The sequence below is a fragment of the Dicentrarchus labrax genome, unplaced genomic scaffold (assembly GCF_905237075.1).
Source record: "Dicentrarchus labrax unplaced genomic scaffold, dlabrax2021, whole genome shotgun sequence".
NCBI classification, from domain to species: Eukaryota; Metazoa; Chordata; class Actinopteri; family Moronidae; genus Dicentrarchus; species Dicentrarchus labrax.
In genome coordinates, this window is record NW_026136720.1 from 25,253,106 (window position 1) to 25,272,493 (window position 19,388).

The following is a 19,388-nucleotide window of genomic DNA, read 5'->3' on the forward strand; positions in this document are numbered from 1 at the left end:
CTTAATACAACAGCTTCAAAGTCATTACGATGGTAAACAAATTCGTAGTATAGCGAATCATCCCGATAGCGAATCAGGAGAGGGACGCCGTTGGCAGAACCAGCAATGCAAGTCTGAAAGGTGGCGTCCCGCCAAATCTCGCGAGAATCACAAATTGCTTCATGGCGTGACGTCACACACATCAGAGACATAAGAAGCAGCCTCAAACGGAGAGGGGGCCAAGATGGCCGTGGCGCAGGATGCTGGGTGCAAAGTTTCTCCGTCAAACAATTTGAGGCTTTGTGAATAGGCAGACAGAATATGTGGTAATATTAACGATTTAATGATAAAAAAGTGACTTTAACACAGTAAAATGTTGGTACCAGAACTATTATTCCGTGGAAAAGGAAAAAAACTGGGAAAACCGAGACGTAAAAGTTTGAACGCAAGCTAGTTAACGTACCAACGTTAACGCCAGAGAAAGAAAGAAGATGACTTCCAATGCTAACGTGAGTGACGCTGAAAAGTCAGTAGAAATGAAGGCACCAGGTGAGGAAAGCATAGAAACTACTCCTGAAGATACAATGGACTCACTTTCGGGCCAGTCCTGTAACACCCTAACGAAACATGTCAACAAGAGGAAGAAACGGGACTCTAACGGTAACGGTAACGGTGTCAGCGCTGACACTGTGGCAGACAGAAACAACGTCTCAACGCATTGAAAAACTCTCTTCTACAGTTGAGCAACTTGTGGTGGATATTAATCACCACAAAGACATTTTGAAACAGACAGTTAGAAATTGAACAACTGAAAAAAGAGAACCGGATTCTGAGAGCAGGAGTTGCTGAAAACAAGCGCTACAGTTACAGATGGACACTGAAACTACACGGAGTAAGAGAGGAGATGAACGAAGACGTGAGAGCAGTGGTGATTAATATCCTGGGAAAAGTTGCCCCGGGACTTCATGAATATCTACAGGACGGTATCGACATTGCGCATCGCCTTGGTCCGAAGAGAAAGGACGGATCCCACCAGTCCCTAATCATCCTCTTCGCACTGTCCCGTATCCGTGATGCTGTTTGGGAGAGTGCCAAGGGCTGCAAGTTTCTGCGGGACAACAAGCTGCGTCTCACCGAGGCACTTTCCCCGGAGGATCGAGTGGCTAGAGGAAAAACTTTGGCCCCTTGTGGAAAAAGCAAGGAAGGAAGGTAAAAAGGCGTCCTTGCTAGGACCTTATGCTCTGATAGAGGGGGAGAAGATTGACCATTTAGACATTGATTGAAGCCTTTTCCTCAGACAAATGAAGAGAAGAGTCATACAGTTTGGTAAGCTTCCTACACACTGCACATCTCCAGGGTGTTTATAAAGAACTATGCAAAAACTTATTGACTATGAACTATTAACTTTGGATGATGACTGATGAAGAAGGCTGTTTCCAAACATTTCACATCTCCAGGGAGGACATAACTATGCATAGACTCATTACTAAGAACTATTAACTTTTGGAGGTGACAGATGAAGATTGCTATGTTTCCAAACTGTCGATATTAAGAGACACCTGGTATTGTGGAAGAAAGTTGTTGTTAAAGAGAGAGAGTGTGGGTCAGGGAGAGATGAGTACAACTATGAAACAAGGCGTTATATCGCTAATTCCAAAACCAGATAAAGACAACTTGTTGATAGAAAACTGGCGACCTATCACTCTCCTTACTATTGATTACAAGATTCTGGCATCAGTTTATGCAACTAGATTAAAAGTGGGTAAGAATTTCTCAACTGGCAGACGATACAACCCTCTTCCTGAAAGACAAAGAACAGTTGGTCAAAGCTATTGATCTAGTTAAACAGTTTTCATTAGCATCAGGCTTGAAACTCAGTTTATCTAAATGTGAATTATTGCCCATACACAATTGTGACGACACTTTCATAGATAATATCCCAGTAAAAACCACAGTCAAGTATTTGGGCATTGATATAACAAAAAATGTAATAGCAAGGCAACAACTGAACTTTTCTGGAAGAATTAAAAAAACTAGAAAATTCCTAAAGCAATTTTGATTGTGCCTTGCTAACCGCTAACCGCTAGCTCTGCGCTAATAGCTAGCTAAGTGCTAACCGCTAATCGCTAGCTAAGTGCTAGCTTTGGTTAATGTGTTTAATTGTATTATTCTCCTGAAGGAGTGCTAATGTAAATTAAGGAACAGCTCATAGTAGGGTAAAATATTTAAGGTGTATTGTTCTTATTTTGTGTTAATATTAAAATCATTCAGCTTTAAATTGTTTGCTTGTTAGCCGCCTGCTAATTATCTTTAGCTAGCCAGCTAGCGCTAGCTTATTAATGCCTTGTCATTCTCTGTAGCTAGCTGTGTGTGTGTGTGTGTGTGTGTGTGTGTGTGTGTGTGTGTGTGTGTGTGAGTAGGCTTTGGTTGTCATGGCAATCAGGGGAGCTCACAGCAGCTGCGCGCGCTCTCTCTCTGTCTCTAACTCCTCAGAGAGACAGAAAACAATTCAAATGAATCCCCTCAAAAGCATGGCCAGGAACGACCGAAATGAAAACCGAAAACACCGTGAGCGTCGTCATCTTGTTGACTATAGCGCTGCCGAGTTTCAGTGGTTAAAGTTAAAAAATGTGACCTGGGGAGATTGAGAGAGAAGAGGTTCAACGAGCTCCTTTAAACATTCCTCCTCTAAAATTAACATGGGAGTAGATGGGGCCGTGAGAGGGCATTGCTGGCGCATCAGTGCGTCTCCCGCCAAAACTATTTTTCTGACAGCTTCAGCAGTAGTATCACTGCGACCCCAACGGATTTACCTACGTTTCTATCTATAAATTATTTCTGTAGAGTGAAATTTGTGGCCATGACAGCAGTTTACAAATTTATTTTTCGACTAATTTTTCTCTCTCCCCACACTCTAGCGATGATGTCACGCACTCTGGCGGTTTTTTTCAGTTGGAGGTTCTCGCAATACACACCCATTCATTTTTTGGACCGGTTTTTGGCGATTTATCGGCAAACCGTTTGGCGAAACGCTTAGAAAAGTCATAACACTCGATTCCCGGCCGAGCCGCACGTTTTGATACCTTTTTTGTGTACGTGCGACAAAAGCTGCGGGAGAAGAAGCGCGCCGAAACAGCGTACGGACGAATAATAAGCACGAGGAAGAGTAGTATTGTGCTTGCTTATGCAAGGCACAATAACTAGAGATATTTTTAACCTTTGGCTTCAGAGAGACTTAACATTATACGGCAGGGTCCTTTTGTCCAAAGCTGAAGACGTCTCTCACTATGTTTATCCATCTCTTTCTCTCTTTGTGAATGATGCCACTGCTAAAGAAATTAACAAACTATTTCTGAACTTCATCTGGAGAAATAAAACACCCAAACTTAAAAATGCTGTTCTATCTAACAGCAGAGCGGAAGGTGGTCTTGAAGTGCTTAATTTCATTGATATTATAAATACTTTTAAAACCAATTGGTTAAAAAAAGAAAAAATTGGTGGGCTTGCTTTCGTTTTAACCTGCAATTACTCACCTGACAAGCTTCCGGTCACACTGTCTAGATTTGATCAGCAATCACTTCTTTCCTGGAAATTGTGCTTCGTTCACAATTTCTCTCCTCAAAAAACTCTGTTATGGAACAACGAGTGTATAACTATAAGGAATAAATCTCTTTTTTATTCCAAATGGTTTGAGAGAAGTATAAATAACATCTTGTCTGTTTTGGATGAACATGGTCTTGTCCTCTCCTATGAGAGCTTTATATCTCGTCAGAATTTTCCTATACCTTTCAAAGAATACAACTCGGTGATAAAAGCAATCCCCCCTGGCTTACTTAATTTAATGAAAAGCCACCTATCCTTCTGTGAAGGAATTAGACCAGAGGGCACATCTGTTTTACTTTTGAATGGTATCAACATACAAGACAAGAAATGTAACAATAAGCATATAAGGAAAGTCTTTCAAGATAAAAAGAGGTTTTCTCCACGAGGAAAATTTGATTGGTGCTCTCATTTAGAGGACATAGACTGGGAAAAAGGGTTGGGACAGTGCCTCGCTCCTGCTCTCGCTCCTGCTCTCGCTCCTGCTCTCTCTCCTGCTCTCTCTCCTGCTCTCTCTCCTCCTCTCTCTCCTGCTCTCTCTCCTGCTCTCTCTCCTGCTCTCTCTACTCCTCTCTCTCCTCCTCTCTCTCCTGCTCTCTCTCCTGCTCTCGCTCCTGCTCTCGCTCCTGCTCTCTCTCCTGCTCTCTCTCCTCCTCTCTCTCCTGCTCTCTCTCCTGCTCTCTCTCCTGCTCTCTCTCCTGCTCTCTCTCCTGCTCTCGCTCCTGCTCTCTCCCCTCCTCTTGCTCCTCCTCTCTCTCCTGCTCCTGCTCTCTCTCCTCCTCTCTCTCCTGCTCTCTCTCCTCCTCTCGCTCCTGCTCTCTCTCTCCTGCCTAACTTGTAAACACAAATTTACTATATTAAAGAATCATATAGCTAAATACTTGTTGTAATGTTGTTATTGTTACAATAACCAAGCATAGAAAAGTATTGAGTGTTTCCTCTTTTTATTTGCAGTTGTGGTTTGAGGTCATTTATTTTGGTTCTTTGCCCGTACCAGTTCTGGTTGCAGTGCTGGTTGAATCCCAGTTTTATTTTGTGTTTTAATTATAACATTAATATATGTAAACACTAGGGATGTTTATTGTGCTTCTGAGTGACAATGAACAAAAATAACTAAATTATTTGTTAGTGTTAATTTATCTTCCTGAAGCCTTGGCACAGAATGTAGCAGCCAGAATATCATCTGTACATGTCACTAGTTTCTTCTATTTGACCTGACATCTTTTCTCACTACTGCGTATTTATTCCGCTGGTTTATCCACCTCACTTGCACCAATATGTCGTACATAATTCCTAAAATCATGAAACTATATACTAAAAATGTAAAGGGTCACTTTAATAAGCACATTCTATATTTTATATTGTTAATGCAGTCATTAACTGCTGTACATTTTGTACTGTATTCTACTGTATGTTTTGGCAAAAGTATATTAGAGTGTTTCTATTTTTATTATATATATATATATATATATATATTTATATATGGCCTACGGTCTGTATCGTTGGTTAATTTGACAGGTTTATTGGTGTTATGGACCGGTTATTATAAAAACAGCTGTCAGTGAACAGGTAGAACTGACACCAGCATCGGCCAATCGAAAGCTCTTATTTTGTTGTGAGCTAATTAAGGGGTGGTAATAAACAAGTCGGGCATCCAGCGGTTTTCCTGTATTGACGGACGGTCAGCACTCAGGGTTGAAAAAGTAAGATATAGCTACGGAAATCTTTAGACGAGAGGACATGATTCAGACTGGTTGTCGGGAGGTGACAGGTGTTTGTGAATACTGCTTTTTTGGTACGGGACTAGTATTGATGTTAGTACCTGTTAACGGATGTGGATTGCTAGATCCCTTCCTGGCTGGCGCGTTTTAGCGCCCTGTCCCTACGGCGGACTGATGCCTCTGTACTACTGTGTGTTGGGCGGTCAGTAGAGCCCGGGTTATAGTCGGTAAAGTTAAAAACAGACGGAGCAGCTTCAGGTTTTAGTCTGTTGGTCTGGTTAACCACTAGTTGACTGCACTCAAAGGTCTTCTCCTCCATGTAATCTTCCACCAGAAAAAGATCGCTGCAAACCCGGGAGTCAGCGCTCATGGGTGGGCTCTTTCTCTTCAGTGCCGCTCTCCGTTTCAGCGGCAGTTTATGAAAATGGACTGATTTTTCCTTGGCTTTCAACCCTATAAATCTCATTTTTACAACCTGGAGCAATACAATAGTGGCCTCCCTTTTTGTTTTCTTCTGTCCTGTGGCTCTTCAGACTCCATCTTTAAGTGTCTTTCTGTGTCTCTGTCTTACACTCTCTCTGTTGGGTCCGTGGAACGCAGTCATTACAACCAACCCTCTGACTCCACAGCTCAGAGTGCTACAAGATGGCGCCCTTGCCTCAAAAAAACAAAACGGGACTTCTTTTTTCTCTAATATGCTTACATTTGTCACTTTTGTTTTACAATTACAGAGAAGAGGTTAAATCCATTTAGTAAATCAGCTTAACTTGGTTGACTGCTTCATATCCACTTTAAACACACACACACACGTACACTAGAGCAGTTGTCCCCCCGGTGCCAGAGATCGCAGGGGGTGCGCACAACTTTGTCTGCTGAGGTTGTGAGGTTACCAAAATTATATCTGTGCACATTCAATTTATAAAATCCCAATAACACACCCAACTGGATAATCAAAACTCTGTATAATCCAAACTGAAACATATTTCAGTCAGGACCACTTTCGTCAAAATATCTTATATTCCAAGCAGAATTACATTTGGCGGTATGGCTCTGTTCTGGGACCTCCTTGTCCTTCCTACGTGCCTACGTGGAAAACCTTAAGGCAGGGAGAGCACACCTCCCTGCCCTTCCATGTGCATACATGGAAAAGTTTAAGACAAGGAGAGCGGCAGCAGAGACCCCCGGGTACAGAACAGAGCAGCATCAATGGCAATCAGAAAATGACATTGATTAATTAGAAACAACATGAAAAGGAGGAGCTGGGGTGGAGGTCGGTGCAAAAGCTTGTAGAGGGAGCAGCAGAGATAGGCAGGCAGGCTAAAGCAGCTTAAATAAGGCGCCATGCATGATGTTTGCCAATTGGATGCTTGAGGAAATCAGGTGAGCTGTCAGCTGACTGTGTATGGTATCCAATGGGAAGCTTAGAGGAATCAGCGGATGTATGTTTATGACTAGCTGTGCTCGTATGATATAGCTGTAACTGAAAGCTAAGCCTGACTTCGTGCCCTGCCTGAACTAACGCTATGCTCAATTTCAGTCAGGACCACTTTCGTCAAAATATCTTATATTCCAAGCAGAATTACATTTGGCGGTATGGCTCTGTTCTGGGACCTCCTTGTCCTTCCTACGTGCCTACGTGGAAAACCTTAAGGCAGGGAGAGTACACCTCCCTGCCCTTCCATGTGCCTACATGGAAAAGTTTAAGACAAGGAGAGCGGCAGCAGAGACCCCCAAAGAACCATACCAGGCAACCTCCCTTCCATGAGCTACATGGAAGTGCCAGTAAGAGGAGCCAGCAGCACAAATTTTTGTAAGAAATAAATGACAGTCATAAAGCCAATAACTTATGCAGATACTAGTTTAAGTAACTTGGCTGAGGATTAATAAAGAGATCCCAAAGAAGTTATGCTAGAAGAATATTTAAATTAAGCCAGCAAAACATATTTCCCAAACTGTGTTATATTTAGTGGTGTGGCTCTGTATGGGACCTCCTTGTCCTTCCACATGCCTACGTGGAAAACCTTAAGGCAGGGAGAGCACATCTCCCTGTCCTTCCATGTGCATTCACGGAAAAGTTTAAAACAAGGAGAGCGGCAGCAGAGACCCCCAAAGAACCACACCAGGCAACCTCCCTTCCATGAGCTACATAGAAGTGCCAGTAAGAGGAGCCAGCAGGACTATAAACCAATACGTCTAAGCAGACACTAGTTGAAGTACATGGCTAAGTATGCTAGAGATATCCCCAGAAATTGCTATACATTAATGAATTTAAGCTGGAATTACAGGGCACTCATTGCTTTCTGAGCATCAAGAATTGCTTGGCCTCAGGCCGGAGATATCGTTCGTAAGCAGATAATGAACATTACCCATAGCCTTAGCATCGAGACAGGAGCTACGGATGCTGCATTGTTGCTGCTCCTATGCGAATGAATGGAGGAGTTATTTAATGTAGATTAGCTAAGCCAGATCGCATATACTGAGCAGTAGATAGCCTGTAGGATTGCATGGTTGTGTTTAGTCTAACACGGTTTGAGAAAATGGGGGGCAAGTCAGGCTGGATGGCACTGCCTCCGGGCACAGCTGGCGAAATTCTGCAATTCAAACCAGGCCAAAATCAGCAATGTTATCCAAGCATGGTATATGAGCTGCTCTAATAATGAGTTTACCCAACATAGATAACCAAGTGAGGCGCCTTACAAATCTATTAATGAATGGAACTGAAGAACGCCCTTGTAAATGATGTTGGCAGTTGCCTCATTGTCGCAAAAACATGATTGTTTCCTTGACCAGTCTTTTCCCCACAGAAACATGAAACAACAATTGGTACATTCATTAAAAAGGTAGAAGAGGCATTAGCTGGCAAGGATGACAGTATTTTAGCCATATGTCTGTGAACCACTGATTATTAAAATACCCCCCCAAAACCTACAGAAGGGTGGTTATCATACAGGTCAATCATGCCACTTCTACTGTATGTTTGAATTAATTATATCTCCATTATGTCTGTACACAACACCGAAAACTGTGGATCCATTGCTCTTCCCTAAATTGCCCCTCATGTCTGCTCTCTGTCTTCTAAGCTCAGCAAAGCTGTTCATTAGTGATCTAGTAGATCATAGCAGTCACACTATTAGACCTTGCTGTTGACATAAAGCTCCCAGGGTGAACTGGCACACAGTGTTCGATTTATTTATATGTACTCAATATGCTGCGCCTTTTATAATTAATGGCAAATGATGATTCTAGCTGCTCATTGTAAAAGAAGGAGATGCCATACCATTTATCACACAGAATAGATCAGGACTGGGGCTCGGATCTGCAGCCCTCATCCAAGCTCACCATATCATGGAGTTCTCTATAAATCGGAGAGGTCCAGAAGCCTGGATATAAGGGAACTTCCCTGGGGAATAACACACATGCCAATTTAAGATGTCTAAGCAAGGAGAGCAGTTATCTTTTGGAAACTACTACTGCCTGCTGCTTTAATTACCTCTCTGATGCGATTTGCATCAGTACACTATCTAGAGTGAAGCCTAGAACTCTAGCTTTACAGGGTCTGATGTTTCTCCTTGGATAGCGGAAGACCTAATGTTTAAAGGTATATTTAAGAGCAAAAATGCATGGTCTGATTTTGAATTGATAGTCAACTAACAGAAAACAGTCTATGAGATGGAGCACGAAAGCAGTTGCAGTTATTAAAAGAATCCAGCAGAGAGCCTCTGACAAGTGTCAAATATGTGGGGCTGCTGTAACAACTAAAGGTGAGCCTAACTGAGAAGTACATTTCTCTTCATTTAAACCGAACAGATGCCAATGTGAAGGTGTAATGCATGACTTAAATGCATCTGTGACATCTGCCTTGGCTAGCCATGCGCCTCTACATGCTTCTTTAATCAACTGATGGCATTGTAGATTATAGCATAAAATAAGGAAAAGTGCCAGAGGATTTAAACTATTATGCCTTAGTTTGCCTTTGCAAGAGCAGATAAATTAATAATTATGTTTATTTATTTTCCCTGAATATTTCCTGGTAGCTATACCTTGATGCTTGTTGAGAAGGCGATTTATGAATGGACCAATATGAACCTTTGTTAACCTTTCTTCAGTAAAGCATTGACTATCTCAGCTCTTCAAAGCAGATTGTAGGTTTTGGCAACAAAGTCAGCCCAGCTAAGAACCATGAACCAGCCCTATAACAGATAATCACTAACAGTGTTAAGATGCTTTCTTAGCGCCTTCCCCAGCTCAGGGACGTTTACTGGGGTTGAAGGTTTATCTCTCATGCCCCCTTTTTGAGAGGCAGCACGTTCTTCCCTATGGTGATTGGGACTCCACTTCCCAGCATTCTCGGCGGAAATGTGACGCCGTCAAAACAAGCTGCTGTGACGTCATCGTCAAGCGCTGCACCTGTGGGACCACGCGCTCTACCTGCAGACAGCGAGGAGGGAAACAGGCCAACTGCGGACGAAGACTGGCCGGCCTGACGTGCCGAACCGAACCCTGGACCCTTGAACCCATGACGGCAAGCGACAACTGGATGTTGGACAGAACTGACAAGCAAGACAGGTGGAGCCGGCCGCTGCGCCTGGGACCCGCGCTCCCCTGGAAGGCAGCGCAGCGCCGCGCCGCGCAGCGCCGGAGCCGGAGCCGGAGCCGGGACCGCAGCGGAGCCGCAGGAGCAATTCCTCCCCCCTTCTGCGGACCCTCCAGAACCAGAGCAGCCGGACACAACTGCGGATGTTGTTCAAAGCGACACTCTCCCCAACAGCCGAGATCGCTGCTGAGACTTCACAATGCAATCGACCCGCCATCATACTCACCGCAGACAGGACAAGTAGAAACAAACTACAAACCACAAGTAACGCACACAACATCCTGGTAAACAGGCTTGTAGAGGAGCAGCAGAGATAGGCAGGCAGGCTAAAGCAGCTTAAATAAGGCGCCATGCATGATGTTTGCCAATTGGATGCTTGAGGAAATCAGGTGAGCTGTCAGCTGACTGTGTATGGTATCCAATGGGAAGCTTAGAGGAATCAGCTGATGTATGTTTATGACTAGCTGTGCTCGTATGATATAGCTGTAACTGAAAGCTAAGCCTGACTTCGTGCCCTGCCTGAACTAATGCTATGCTCAATTTTTGGTCCACTAGCTAATGATAGCATGAAGCCAAGCAACCTGAAACGACCCCAGGAGACCAAACACCACCAGACTATTGGTGAACGTTGAGAATATGTTGAGAGGAAGAAGCAATTGGCACCATCAAGAAGATCCACGGACATCAGAAAAGCTTTTGAAAGAGCAGGTAGTGATTTACAAAGAGCCACGGAGGCGTCATCTGACTGTTCACTGTTAATTGCCGAGGCTAAAAAGCCGAACAATATTGGAGAGCAGCTTATCAAACCCGCCTGCCTGAAAATTGTGGAGAGGCTGTGTGGACTGCATGTTGTTGATAAAGTGAAAACTGTCCCACTGTCAGACAACACTGTGAAAGACCAAAGACCAAAACCAGCTGCAGAGAAGCTGAGGAACGTTAACTTTGCCATTCAGCTGGACGAAACAACAACAGTGTCAGACGAGTCCGTCCTCATGGTTTCTGTGCAGTATATTGATGGCGAGGACTTGAAACAACACATTCTTATGTCTAAGAATCTATCAACAACAACAACCGGCCAGGATATATTTATGGCTGTGGACTCATATCTCTCATCCAACAATCTGCCCTATGAAAACCTGGTAGCATGTTGCCCTGACGGGGCCGCAGCAATGATGGGCAAAAACAAAGAGTTTAACAGCCGCCTTAAGGAAAAAGCCCCAGGGTGCGTGATTTTCCACTGCATGCCACATCGGCAAGCACTGGCAAGTCAAAAACTTTCAGAAGACCTTAGTAACACCCTGTCAACTGTTGTTAAAGTTGTAAACTTTATTAAAGCTAATAAATAAATGCCTGTGCATAAAAGGAACAGCTTGTGTTCGTGATTTAAACTGAAGGGAGTAACAACTACATACTTGTCTGAGACAGCATTCAGTGCCCTTGTGACAATAAAAACAAAAGCCAGAAACAGACTTGATGTCCACCAGGACTTTAGACTGGCTGTCACAACCATCACACCTGACATTGCATTCCTGGTGAAAGGTATGCAAGCCCAAGGTGGCCATTAGTTTGTGAATGAACAAACTGGCACAGAGTAAAAAACATAAGGAATAACTTGTTTATTGTTATTGATGGTTAGTTGTTATTGTAATTATTACACGTACATAAACGTGTATAGCTGTGTCCGAACCTGTGTTGACATGATGTGCATGTGAATATCAACAGACTTCCCCTGTTTAAGTTCATTGTCTGAAGGAGATCTGTGACAGAGCTGTAGATATAGGCCTAGGTGCTGATACATGTCTGAAAGGCTATCTTTATTCCTTATGTAAGAAGGTGTGTGTGTGTGTGTGTGTGTGTGTGTGTCAGCATGGGTACATTACTGTCATTAATTATGTCATTGATGATGTCACTGATGGGCTTACCTGAACAGGTGAGATTCAGGATGTAGGAAGAGGATTCTGATGTTGCACACTCCCTCAGAGAAGATCCAGACTGAACACAGTCAGAGTCGATCCTCCAAATCGGTCTGTATGAAGACTCCTCTCTCTCTACTACAGAAACAGCAGAACCACAGTCCAGATTTCTACAGACAACATTTGCTACCTTCAGGGTCCAGTAGGAGCCCCTCACTGGTCTCCAGTCTCCATTATGTTTCAGCTCCACTGTTCCTGCACAGCGACTGTCTCCTCCCACCAACCTGACCTCCTCAGACTCTGAACAGAAACAAGAGAGTCATCAGTAAAAGAATAAAGTGAGTTTCATCAGAACAGAAATGAACCAATCAGAGCTGCAGCTCCTCTTCTACCTGAGCAGGTGAGTCCAACAGCTTTTCCAGGTGAGCAGGTGTTTCTAGCTGAGCCTGAGCTTCTACAGTCCAGGAGAGCAGACTCATGGCCTCCACACTGGAACTCTTTGGTCCACATTGGAGCCTCCACTTCTCCATAGAGCGCCCCCTGGAGGACTGAAGGAGCCCCACAGCCGAGCTCCCTACAGACCACCTCTGCATCCTGCTGGTCAAAGTCATCTTCACACACTGAGGACCACCACTGGTTAGACTGGTCAGACTTCACCTCCAGTCTGCCTGAGCACAGACTAGTCCCATCCACCAGCCTGACAGAGTCTGGACAGATAATAGAAGATACAATAGAGAGAGAGAAAAGACACCAGACACAAATAAAAAGATATCATCAAACATCATAATATAATGTTATTTTAACATTACACACATTGGCCTTCAAGTGGACATGAAACGTGCATGTTTTGGCACAGGTAGTGTCAAAACATGTTAGAAAAAACACAAAGTATTATTTAAAGGCACACTATGCAAGATTTTTACCTTAATACAACAGCTTCAAAGTCATTACGATGGTAAACAAATTCGTAGTATAGCGAATCATCCCGATAGCGAATCAGGAGAGGGACGCCGTTGGCAGAACCAGCAATGCAAGTCTGAAAGGTGGCGTCCCGCCAAATCTCGCGAGAATCACAAATTGCTTCATGGCGTGACATCACACACATCAGAGACATAAGAAGCAGCCTCAAACGGAGAGGGGGCCAAGATGGCCGTGGCGCAGGATGCTGGGTGCAAAGTTTCTCCGTCAAACAATTTGAGGCTTTGTGAATAGGCAGACAGAATATGTGGTAATATTAACGATTTAATGATAAAAAAGTGACTTTAACACAGTAAAATGTTGGTACCAGAACTATTATTCCGTGGAAAAGGAAAAAAACTGGGAAAACCGAGACGTAAAAGTTTGAACGCAAGCTAGTTAACGTACCAACGTTAACGCCAGAGAAAGAAAGAAGATGACTTCCAATGCTAACGTGAGTGACGCTGAAAAGTCAGTAGAAATGAAGGCACCAGGTGAGGAAAGCATAGAAACTACTCCTGAAGATACAATGGACTCACTTTCGGGCCAGTCCTGTAACACCCTAACGAAACATGTCAACAAGAGGAAGAAACGGGACTCTAACGGTAACGGTAACGGTGTCAGCGCTGACACTGTGGCAGACAGAAACAACGTCTCAACGCATTGAAAAACTCTCTTCTACAGTTGAGCAACTTGTGGTGGATATTAATCACCACAAAGACATTTTGAAACAGACAGTTAGAAATTGAACAACTGAAAAAAGAGAACCGGATTCTGAGAGCAGGAGTTGCTGAAAACAAGCGCTACAGTTACAGATGGACACTGAAACTACACGGAGTAAGAGAGGAGATGAACGAAGACGTGAGAGCAGTGGTGATTAATATCCTGGGAAAAGTTGCCCCGGGACTTCATGAATATCTACAGGACGGTATCGACATTGCGCATCGCCTTGGTCCGAAGAGAAAGGACGGATCCCACCAGTCCCTAATCATCCTCTTCGCACTGTCCCGTATCCGTGATGCTGTTTGGGAGAGTGCCAAGGGCTGCAAGTTTCTGCGGGACAACAAGCTGCGTCTCACCGAGGCACTTTCCCCGGAGGATCGAGTGGCTAGAGGAAAAACTTTGGCCCCTTGTGGAAAAAGCAAGGAAGGAAGGTAAAAAGGCGTCCTTGCTAGGACCTTATGCTCTGATAGAGGGGGAGAAGATTGACCATTTAGACATTGATTGAAGCCTTTTCCTCAGACAAATGAAGAGAAGAGTCATACAGTTTGGTAAGCTTCCTACACACTGCACATCTCCAGGGTGTTTATAAAGAACTATGCAAAAACTTATTGACTATGAACTATTAACTTTGGATGATGACTGATGAAGAAGGCTGTTTCCAAACATTTCACATCTCCAGGGAGGACATAACTATGCATAGACTCATTACTAAGAACTATTAACTTTTGGAGGTGACAGATGAAGATTGCTATGTTTCCAAACTGTCGATATTAAGAGACACCTGGTATTGTGGAAGAAAGTTGTTGTTAAAGAGAGAGAGTGTGGGTCAGGGAGAGATGAGTACAACTATGAAACAAGGCGTTATATCGCTAATTCCAAAACCAGATAAAGACAACTTGTTGATAGAAAACTGGCGACCTATCACTCTCCTTACTATTGATTACAAGATTCTGGCATCAGTTTATGCAACTAGATTAAAAGTGGGTAAGAATTTCTCAACTGGCAGACGATACAACCCTCTTCCTGAAAGACAAAGAACAGTTGGTCAAAGCTATTGATCTAGTTAAACAGTTTTCATTAGCATCAGGCTTGAAACTCAGTTTATCTAAATGTGAATTATTGCCCATACACAATTGTGACGACACTTTCATAGATAATATCCCAGTAAAAACCACAGTCAAGTATTTGGGCATTGATATAACAAAAAATGTAATAGCAAGGCAACAACTGACCTTTTCTGGAAGAATTAAAAAAACTAGAAAATTCCTAAAGCAATTTTGATTGTGCCTTGCTCTGGCCCATATGTTAATACCATGTCTACGTGCTAACCGCTAACCGCTAGCTCTGCGCTAATCGCTAGCTAAGTGCTAACCGCTAATCGCTAGCTAAGTGCTAGCTTTGGTTAATGTGTTTAATTGTATTATGCTCCTGAAGGAGTGCTAATGTAAATTAAGGAACAGCTCATAGTAGGGTAAAATATTTAAGGTGTATTGTTCTTATTTTGAGTTAATATTAAAATCATTCAGCTTTAAATTGTTTGCTTGTTAGCCACCTGCTAATTATCTTTAGCTAGCCAGCTAGCGCTAGCTTATTAATGCCTTGTCATTCTCTGTAGCTAGCTGTGTGTGTGTGTGTGTGTGTGTGTGTGTGTGTGTGTCAGCATGGGTACATTACTGTCATTAATTATGTCATTGATGATGTCACTGATGGGCTTACCTGAACAGGTGAGATTCAGGATGGAGGAAGAGATATCTGATCTTGCACAGTCCCTCAGAGAAGATCCAGACTGAACACAGTCAGACTCGATCCTCCACACAGGTCTGACTGAAGACTCCTTTCTCTTTACTACAGAAACAGCAGAACCACAGTCCAGATTTCTACAGACAACATTTGCTTCCTTCAGGGTCCAGTCTCCGCTCCTCTCTATTACCATATCTAAGCCCCTCACTGGTTTCCAGTCTCCTTTATGTTTCACCTCCAGTGTTCCTGCACAGCGACTGTCTCCTCCCACCAACCTGACCTCCTCAGACTCTGAACAGAAACAAGAGAGTCATCAGTAAAAGAATAAAGTGAGTTTCATCAGAACAGAAATGAACCAATCAGAGCTGCAGCTCCTCTTCTCCGCTGCAGCGGGCCAACAGCACATCCATTTGTACCTATGGCATGAGTTTTGTGGAAGTGTGTTTCGGCGGGTGGCGTTTCGGCTGGGACTTCGTCATGGCCGCCACGTCTCTCTCTCTCTCTCTCTCTTTGCTTCGTACCCCTGCATGCTGGGAGGGGTAGGGGTGCTTTGTCTGTCGAACACGCTTGCCACTGGGGTCCTGTAACAACGCCTGCTCGCCGAGTTCCCTGACCTCACCACGCCCACGTTTTCATTGGCGGTGGCTAAGCATGGCGTGGAGCACTACATCATCACGGTTGGCCCCCCAGTCTAAGCATGAGCCAGGCGCCTCGACTCTGTCAAGCTCGCGATCGCCATGGAGGAGTTCACCACCATGGAGTACATCGGCATCGTGCGCCGTTCCAACAGTCCGTGGGCCTCCCCCCTGCACATGGTGACCAAGGCTGATTGCGGTTGGATTGCCTGAACGCCACCACCCCCGACCAGTACCAAGTGCAGCACATACAGGACTTCTCCGCACACCAAGCTGGCACCACCATCTTTTCGAAGGTGGACCTGGTGCGCGGTTACCACCAGGTGCCCGTCCACCCGCAGGATGTCCCCAAGACAGCAGTCATCACACCCTTTGGCCTTTTCAAATTCCTACGGATGCCTTTCGGCCTCAAGGGTGCAGCACAGATGTTTCAGTGCCTCATGGGCTGGTGCTTCTACTGGGCAGCTTCCAAGTATGAATGTGTAACAGTGGCTTCCTCTCAGTGAACCTTCCCTGAATAAATAAAGCTAAAAAACATTGAATTTAAGTGGTTTTGCCACATAAAGGTACAGAATGCCATGTTGCTCCAGCAGTACCTCATTAGACCAGAGAGCTGTTGCAACAGAGACGAAAGGTGATGAGCGCCCTGTGAAGCCCTGCTGAACGCAGAGGCCAGCTGCATGTAGGCTTGGCAGCGACGAGGGACGCTGATTGGAGACATTGAGGAATTTTCTGGGAACTGATCGGTATGCGAGGACAGCTTGTACCTGACTGTGTTGATCTGGTTTTGTAGGATACTGGTATTGATGCACGGTGAAAATTTCAGAAGTGAAAACATATTGCTGTGATTTGTTTGTTGCTGTTATACTGGCATTGATACACGATGGAAGGTTTAAGGCAACAAAACATACTGTGTGTGTCTGTGTGTGTGTCAACATGGGTGCATTACTGTCATTAATGATGTCGTTGATGATGTCACTGATGGGCTTACCGGAACAGATGAGATTCAGGATGGAGGAAGAGGAATCTGATCTTGCACACTCCCTCAGAGAAGATCCAGACTGAACACAGTTAGAGATGATCCTCCAAACAGGTCTGACTGAAGACTCCTTTCTCTCTACTACAGAAACAGCAGAACCACAGTCCAGATTTCTACAAACAACATTTGCTGCCTTCAGGTTCCAGCCAAAGCCCCTCACTGGTTTCCAGTCTCCATTTTGTTTCACCTCCAGTGTTCCTGCACAGCGACTGTCTCCTCCCACCAACCTGACCTCCTCAGACTCTGAACAGAAACAAGAGAGTCATCAGTAAAAGAATAAAGTGAGTTTCATCAGAACAGAAATGAACCAATCAGAGCTGCAGCTCCTCTTCTACCTGAGCAGGTGAGTCCAACAGCTCCCAATACACTGACACTGAATACACTGGAACACTTGGTATCCATTTTTAAACACTTTCAAACAATAAAACAACATCATCATCTGCAGATTCATCTATTCTGTTCCTTCTGCTCAGGTACTCCACAATCTTTGCTCTCCACACAAAGACGATTCTTTACTTCTCTTTTCTTTCTCTATTTACCTGTTGAGTTGGGTGTTCCTTCAGTCTGCAGTGCTGAGGAGAAAATCAGAAAATACTCATCAGTATGAAGCAGCATTTTGAAAAGAGGACAGTCGATCCAAGTTTCTTGGAGCTCAGAAACAACACATTCACCTGAAAACTCAAGAACACATTAAAACACCTGAATAATCACAAACCAGACACACCTGAAGGCCTTAACAAGGCTAAACTTGTCAACAACTGAACACAATTGGACACACTTGTACACCTGGAGATATCAATCTAACTATATAATCAATCTATTGCCCATGTGCAACTGCTGCTACTATTTGTGTTATCTGTTGTTTGTGGATTCTTACGTTTTTTTTTTCTTGTACATAGTGTTTTTAATTTTTATTTATATTTTCCTACTGGGACTTTATTGCGTTAATTACAAATAATTAATTACAGAAAAAATTACGTGACAAAAAAATAACGCATTTAATCACAATTTATTTTTGCACTCCAAACAGCGCAGAACGTTGCTCGTTGTACAAGTGTGTGCAAATTGTGCAAGAAAGAATTTGCCCATCACCGGAGCACTTCCAGCCTCCGCTACCACCTCAATGCCAAACATGTTGCAGCTAGCACAGACCACGCTCCTAGTTCAAGCAGGCAGTGTGTTGAAGACATAGAAAGTTTACAAAAAGTCCTGAAAAAGCTTGAATATAGCTAACTTGAATTTAAGTTTGTGCCTTGTGAACAATGCAATCATAAAATTCTTAACTCATATTGTACTTTATGTTAACAGTCAGTGATGAAAATGAACACGATTTTGTTGTTTAAGCTCATTTATGTGTCTATTCATTGATTCAGTCATATACCAAAATCCATTTCAATTGAAAAATGTTGCTTCTCGTCTCAAATATTGATATGCTATTAATTGAGATTAATTAATTACAAAGCCTCTAATTAATTAGATTATTATTATTTAATCAAGTCCCACCACTACTAATCATACAATGTTGAGTCCTTGAATATACCTGACCCTAACTCCAGCACAAGGATTTCATTGTTCATTTGTTTTAATGATTTACTATCAGTATACCTGAGAAAAAAGAACATTTGTTGTATTGACTGGAATTTTTATGGTTGTGTTCTATTTTTAAATTGACTGTATTTCATTGTTTTTGTATTCTGTCTTAATATCATCCTATCAATCATCTGTGAATCACTTTGAGCTGCACTAAACTGTATGAATGGTGCTATACTTATAAAGTTAGAGCTCCACAACCTCCAACTTACCAGCTGTTGATGGTCATTTTGGTCGTAGGTAATAATTTATTTATTAATTATTAAGTTCCAAAATAAAAGTTTTGTGTATTTCATGAGACTAACCTAAATTAAAAGTGGTGCCCGAAGAACTTTATAATGAATTTAAATTATACTTATTATTTGATAATTGATCATTTTGATAGGCAAACTTTAATGAATTGCACCAACACAGTAGTTGTCTTTCTTTGTATGGGTCCATTAAAGGTGATGTTGACATCCTGCAGTTAAACTCTCTGAAGTGCATTTCTGTGAAACACTGTCCCTCTGATAAATGTTCATTTGATCAGAATCTGCTGACAGATTACAGATTACAGGACTGTGGTTCCGTTAGCACGCTGAGCTCTTACTATCACATTAATGCTGTCAGCGTCAGGACATGTGACATGTGTTCACTAATTACCTGATATTTATTAGTTCTGATGATTTAGTGAAGTTGACCTTTGACCCCACAGACGCACAAACAAAAACAAAACAAACGTCAATATCTCAGCAACAACTTCCCAGTGACAGTACGCACACACAGCTACACACACCTTCTGACACCACTGAATTATTGCAGAGAGATAATTACTAAAAAACAATCATTGACTAAAAAGTTCATTAAAAACTGGGTTTGATTTGATGAAAATCTGAAGGATTAAAACTTTACTCTGTA

General features: G+C 43.1%; 1 protein-coding gene and 1 long non-coding RNA gene across 2 annotated transcripts in view; one reads left to right on the forward strand and one right to left on the reverse strand.

Moving 5' to 3' along the window:
* Positions 1 to 19,388, reverse strand: part of LOC127353705 (scavenger receptor cysteine-rich type 1 protein M130-like) — a 31,489-nt gene that overhangs the window by 3,210 nt on the left and 8,891 nt on the right. Inside the window, exons 3-6 of the mRNA XM_051383193.1 lie at positions 17,441 to 17,473; positions 15,204 to 15,518; positions 12,200 to 12,514; positions 11,817 to 12,107 (exon numbers count right to left, since the gene is read on the reverse strand). Of these exons, the coding sequence (XP_051239153.1) occupies positions 11,817 to 12,107; positions 12,200 to 12,514; positions 15,204 to 15,518; positions 17,441 to 17,473 (954 nt within the window). The remainder of the gene's footprint in view (positions 1 to 11,816; positions 12,108 to 12,199; positions 12,515 to 15,203; positions 15,519 to 17,440; positions 17,474 to 19,388) is intronic.
* Positions 9,431 to 11,260, forward strand: LOC127353822 (uncharacterized). Its single transcript, XR_007881372.1, has 2 exons — positions 9,431 to 10,283; positions 10,450 to 11,260. It is a non-coding gene; the product is annotated as an uncharacterized LOC127353822 (long non-coding RNA).